The sequence below is a fragment of the Staurois parvus genome, unplaced genomic scaffold (assembly GCF_062004578.1).
Source record: "Staurois parvus isolate SC_StPar_1 unplaced genomic scaffold, SC_StPar_1.0 ptg000481l, whole genome shotgun sequence".
Lineage (NCBI taxonomy): Eukaryota > Metazoa > Chordata > Amphibia > Anura > Ranidae > Staurois > Staurois parvus.
In genome coordinates, this window is record NW_028318277.1 from 674,001 (window position 1) to 680,000 (window position 6,000).

A 6,000-nucleotide genomic window follows, 5' to 3' on the forward strand; every position below is an offset into this window, starting at 1 on the left:
GACAGTACAGATATCCCCCAAATGTCAGGACAGGACAGATATCCCCCAAATGTCAGGACAATACAGATATCCCCCAAATGTCAGAACAGTACAGATATCCCCCAAATGTCAGGACAGTACAGATATCCCCCAAATGTCAGAACAGTACAGATATCCCCCAAATGTCAGGACAGATATCCCCCAAATGTCAGAACAGTACAGATATCCCCCAAATGTCAGGACAGGACAGATATCCCCCAAATGTCAGGACAATACAGATATCCCCCCAAATGTCAGGACAGTACAGATATCCCCCCAAATGTCAGAACAGTACAGATATCCCGAAATGACCCCTTTTTGCAGAGTAGACAGTCCGACGTACTTCATAAGAGGTATGGCGAGTTTTTTGAAGTTGTATTTTTTTGTCATAATTTTTCGGAAAATGAAAAAAATTAAAAAAATTATTTTCACTATTTTTTTTTTTACATACTGTCACCAGTACAGTACAGCGTCATCATATAACTGGCATGGCAGTGATCAGGGACACTGACTGGTGACAGTATGAAAAAAAAAAAATATATATATATTTTTTTTTAATTATTTTTAATTTATTAAAAAAAAATTTATTTTTTTTTAAGATTTTTTTTCATATTTCACTATGACCAAAGTAGTACAATGTTACCATAGTAACATTGTACTACTTTGGGGAAGTGATCAGTATTTTTTTTTTTTTTTTTTACACAAATTTGCTTATAGCAAAGAATTACTTTGCTATAAGCAAGCATTTACCTGAATGACATCGATTCATTCAGGGTTTTTTTTTGTGCTTAGCTGTGATTTGGCCACAGCTAATCACATGACATGAGCATGTGACCTGCTGTGACCATTCACAGCTAGGCACTAGTATACAATGGATGGCATGAATGAAGCCATCCATTGTAGACAACTGTCATGTGACCTGCTGTGATTGGTCACAGCAGGTCACATGGTACCGGCAACGGGGGTCGGTACTCAGATCTGTCATTGGCCGCGTCCGAGGTACACGGCCGGTGACAGATAGCGCCGCTGCGCGGCTCTGCAACCGCGCGAACTGCGCATGTGCGGGAGGACGCCATATGGCGTACACCCCGGAAAGCTAAACCATTTTTGCGGCCGCCAAACGGCTATAGGCCGGGTGGCTAATGGTTAAAAGGCCGGGAGGCGCTGGCGGGAAGGGGTTAATGACACCCCAAAACAGATCACAATGAGATCGCCATAAATAACACCCATGCGATGCGATTCAGATGTGGATTTAAAAGTCCCGCACCTTTTTGGCGCGGATGCCGTGCGATTTGAACCATACAAAGTGTATAGCTCAAAGCACAACGTTTGCATGTAATTCACACATGCAGAGCGACTCCCGTGTGAATTACACGCGGTGCATTTCCCGCACCTCATAGTGTTAACCCGCAGTAATTAGCGCGTGGAAAAGTCGCAGCGAGAACAGAAGAAAGGCGAGCGAAGCGATTATCCGCGTACGAATCTGTTTATAGGAGAGGATAATGTTGAGTCATTTGTTGGAATTCGATGTAATATTTTCGATGTATTTCCAGTGGCGGCGGGCATTAGTAACATGGCGGATATATTTAGCCGCGCTTTTGTTTTTCCGTTAATAGGGAATGACTCGGCCCATTCCAGGCCAAAGTATACGGCTGTTATAACAAAGATCCGCCGTTTAGGATCATAAAAGGCTGCAAATTACAGCCCCGACCTAATCACATAATGGGCCTGTTAATGCAGAACGGATTAAAAACAGATCCACATCCCGCCGTCTTGTAGGTGACAGAGGCACGTCGCGGCCCGACTTCCACGGGGGACACTACCTGTCCAACTACGGGGGGGATGTGCATGTGTATGGAGGGTGATCGATTACCTGCACCCCTCCCCCCACCTATTTTACACACCCCCCCCCTCGCTGCTTGATGGGTGGAGAAGGGGAAGGGGCAAATAGCAGTGAGCACCAAAATGTTGGCAGTGTTTGTGGCATGCAGTGAAACAGCACCAGGGGGCTAAAAGTGGCAAAGGAAATAATGTCCCTGGGCTGGGGGGTGTCACTGAAAAGAAAACATATTCCTGAGTGGCTGCCACTTGTAGTAAAAGAAGAGATGTCCCTGCTTTGGTGGTGTCACTGAAATGAGAAAATGTCCCTGCCTCCGTGGTGTCACTAAAATAAGAAAATGTCCCTAAGTCGGTGTTGTCACGGAAATGAGAAAATGTCCCTGCGTTGGTGTTGTCACTGAAATGAGAAAATGTCCCTGCGTTGGTGTTGTCACTGAAATGAGAAAATGTCCCTGCGTTGGTGGTGTCACTGAAATAAGAAAATGTCCCTGCGCCGGTGGTGTCGCTGAAATAAGAAAATGTCCCTAAGTCGGTGTTGTCACGGAAATGAGAAAATGTCCCTGCGTTGGTGTTGTCACGGAAATGAGAAAATGTTCCTGCGTTGGTGTTGTCACTGAAATGAGAAAATGTCCCTGCGTTGGTGGTGTCACTGAAATGAGAAAATGTCCCTGCGCCGGTGGTGTCGCTGAAATAAGAAAATGTCCCTGCGCCGGTGGTGTCGCTGAAATGAGAACATGTCCCTGCATTGGTGGTGTCACTGAAATGAGAAAATATCCCTGAGTTGGTGGTGTAAATGAAATGAGAAAATATCCCTGCCTCGGTTGTGTCATTGAAAGAAAATGTCCCTGTGTAGGTGTCACTGAAATAAGAAAATGTCCCTGAGTTGGTGGTGTCACTGAAATGAAAAAATGTCTCTGCATTGGTGGTGTCACTGAAATAAAAAAATGTCCTAAAATGAAAAAATGTCCTTAAGACGATGGTGTCACTGAAAACAGAAATGTTCCTAAATCAGTATCACTGAAATGAAAAATATCCCTGCATCAGTGTTATCTGATGCAGGGATATTTGGAGGGTGATATATGGAGGGTGATCAATTACCTGCACCCCTCCCCCCACCTATTTTACACCCCCCCCCCTCGCTACTTGATGGGTGGAGAAGGGGAAGGGGCAAATAGCAGTGAGCACCAAAATGTTGGCAGTGTTTGTGGCATGCAGTGAAACAGCACCAGGGGGCTAACAGTGGCAAAGGAAATAATGTCCCTGGGCTGGGGGTGTCACTGAAAAGAAAACATATACCTGAGTGGCTGCCATTTACAGTAAAAGAAGAGATGTCCCTGCTTTGATGGTGTCACTGAAGTGAGAAAATGTCCCTGCTTTGGTGGTGTCACTGAAATGTCCTTGCATTGGTGTCACTGAATGTCCCTGCCTCCGTGGTGTCACTGAAATAAGAAAATGTCTCTGACTCGGTGTTGTCACTGAAATGAGAAAATGTCCCTGCGCCGGTGGTGTCGCTGAAATGAGAAAATATCCCTGCATTGGTGGTGTTATTGAAATGAGAAAATGTCCTTGCATTGGTGGTGTCACTAAAATGAGAAAATGTCCCTGCATTGGTGGTGTCATTGAAATGAGAAAATATCCCTGAGTTGGTGGTGTCAATGAAATGAGAAAATATCCGTGCCTCGGTTGTGTCATTGAAAGAAAATGTCCCTGAGTAGGTGTTGTCACTGAAAGAAGATGTCCCTGAGTCGGTGGTGTCACTGAAATTAGAAAATGTCCCTGCGTTGGTGTTTTCACTGAAATGAAAAAATGTCCCTGAGTTGGTGGTGTCACTGAAATGAAAAAATGTCCCTGAGTTGGTGGTGTCACTGAAATGAAAAAATGTCCCTGAGTTGGTGGTATCACTGAAATGAAAAAATGTCTCTGCGTTGGTGGTGTCACAAATAAAAAAATGTTCCTGCATTGGTGGTGTCACTGAAATAAAAAAAATGTCCTTGTGTTGGTGTCAATGAAATGAGAAACTGTCCCTGAGTTGGTGGTATCACTGACATAAAAAATGTCTCTGCGATGGTGTCACTCAAATAAAAAAATGTCCCTGCGTTGGTGGTATCACTGAAATAAAAAAAATGTCCTTGTGTTGGGGGCACACTAAAATGAAAAAATGTCCCTAAGACGATGGTGTCACTGAAAACAGAAATGTTCCTAAATCAGTATCACTGAAATGAAAAATTGTCTCTGGGTCAGTGATATCATTGAAAGGAAAAAATGTCCCTGCGCCAGTGCAGTCCCTGAAAATAAAAAATATCCCTAGGTCGGCAGTGTCACTAAAAGAAAAAATGCCCCTAAGTTGGTGGGGGTATTCTCTCTTTTTAGTGACATCACCGACTCAGGGTCATTCTTTTCAGTGACACCACCGACTCAGGGTCATTCTTCTTTTCAGTGACACCACCGACTCAGGGTCATTTTTCTTTTCAGTGACACCACCGACTCTGGGTCATTTTTCTTTTCAGTGACACCACCGACTCTGGGTCATTTTTCTTTTCAGTGACACCACCGATTCAGATTCATTTTTCTTTTCAGTGACACCACCGTCTCAGGGACATTTTTTCCTCAAGTGTCTTCATCATTGAAGCCATTGTACTGAATGCGGAGTCACTCACCATCATTTTCTCAAAGAGATCCATGATTTCCTTCTCGGACAGATTCATCTTGCTTTCCTCCGGGATCGGGAACTCCGTGACCGCCGACTGGGAGTCGGTGAGGTGCTGGATGAGCGGTTTCTCTTTTTTCACGCCAGATTTCCTGAAGCTGGTTAACCTGTCTCTCTACGAGTAAAAAGAAAATAGAATCAAACAAAGAAAAGGACCAATCAGAGAGCAGCAGATCTCTAACAGGATACAAAACACATTTTTCAAAGATTAGAGAAATTGTAGTCTGAATTCTATTTTCCTTTCTGGAAGTCGAGACGTGAATCGGAGGAAATCGTTCGGCCAAGAGTTTCGGTCCAGCAATCCTGGCTGCATTACCACCCCCCCTCCCCCCTCTCCCTCCTGGCCACTCCTGTCTAGGAATAGAGACTTTGTGACAAAGTTCTACATTTATCCCACGTGGAAAATTTCCTCAAAATTTCCTGGCCAGGCCATTGTTTGTGTTACAGCGCTGCGTTACTTTCACTGACCATTGCGCGGTCATGCAACGCTGCACCCAAATGAAATTTATGTCCTTTTTTTTCCCACAAATGGAGCTTTCTTTCAGTGATTATTGATCCCCTCTGGGTTTTTTTTTTTTTTTGCGCTATAAATAAAAAAGACAATTTTGAAAAGAAAAAATATTTTTGACTTTTTGCTATTAAACATGTCCAATACATTTTTTTTTTTAGAAAATCAGAATTTCGTCATAAATTTAGGCCAATATGTATTCTGCTCCGTGTCTTTGCTAAAAAAAAATCCCAATACGTGTAAATTAATTGGTTTACATGAAAGTTACAGCGTTTACAAATGGCGGTATACAGGATCTCACATTTGTGTAACTATCAGGGGCAGACTGACAACTCATGGGGCCCCCGGGCAATAGGGTATCATGGGGCCCGTGTCCTTGCCCAAACTCAAAAAAGTCTATGAAAAAGGTACCAGGGGCATCTCATGGGGCCCCCTACTGACCCCGGGCCCTCGGGCAGTGCCAGAGTTTACAAATGGTCAGTCCGCCCCTGGTAACTATTATATTCTATCTTTTCATGTGACAACCAGGGGCGGACTGACCATTTGGAAACTTGAGCACTGCCTGAGGGCCCGGGGTCAGTAGGGGGACCCATGAGATGCTCCCGATACCTTTTTCATAGGCTTTTTTGAGTTTGGGCAAGGACAAAGGGGCCCCATGATCCCCTATTGACTGGGGGCCCCATGATCCCCTATTGCCTGGGGGCCCCATGATCCCCTATTGCCTGGGGGCCCCATGGGTTGTCAGTCCGCCCCTGGTGACAACACTGAAGAAATGACACTTTGCTACAATGTGACGTAGTCAGTGCACAGCTTGTATAACATGTAAATTTGCTGTCCCCTCAAAATAACTCAACACACCGCCATTAATGTGTAAACCGCTGGAAACAAAAGTGAGTCCACCCCTAAGTGACAAGGTCCAAATTGGGCC

At 44.5% G+C, this 6,000-nt stretch overlaps 1 protein-coding gene across 1 annotated transcript in view; it reads right to left on the reverse strand.

Annotated features, from left to right (window-relative positions):
* Window positions 1–6,000, reverse strand: part of LOC149452315 (protein diaphanous homolog 2-like) — a 766,217-nt gene that overhangs the window by 611,933 nt on the left and 148,284 nt on the right. Inside the window, exon 3 of the mRNA XM_089689522.1 lies at window positions 4,515–4,679. Within this exon, the coding sequence (XP_089545648.1) occupies window positions 4,515–4,679 (165 nt within the window). The remainder of the gene's footprint in view (window positions 1–4,514; window positions 4,680–6,000) is intronic.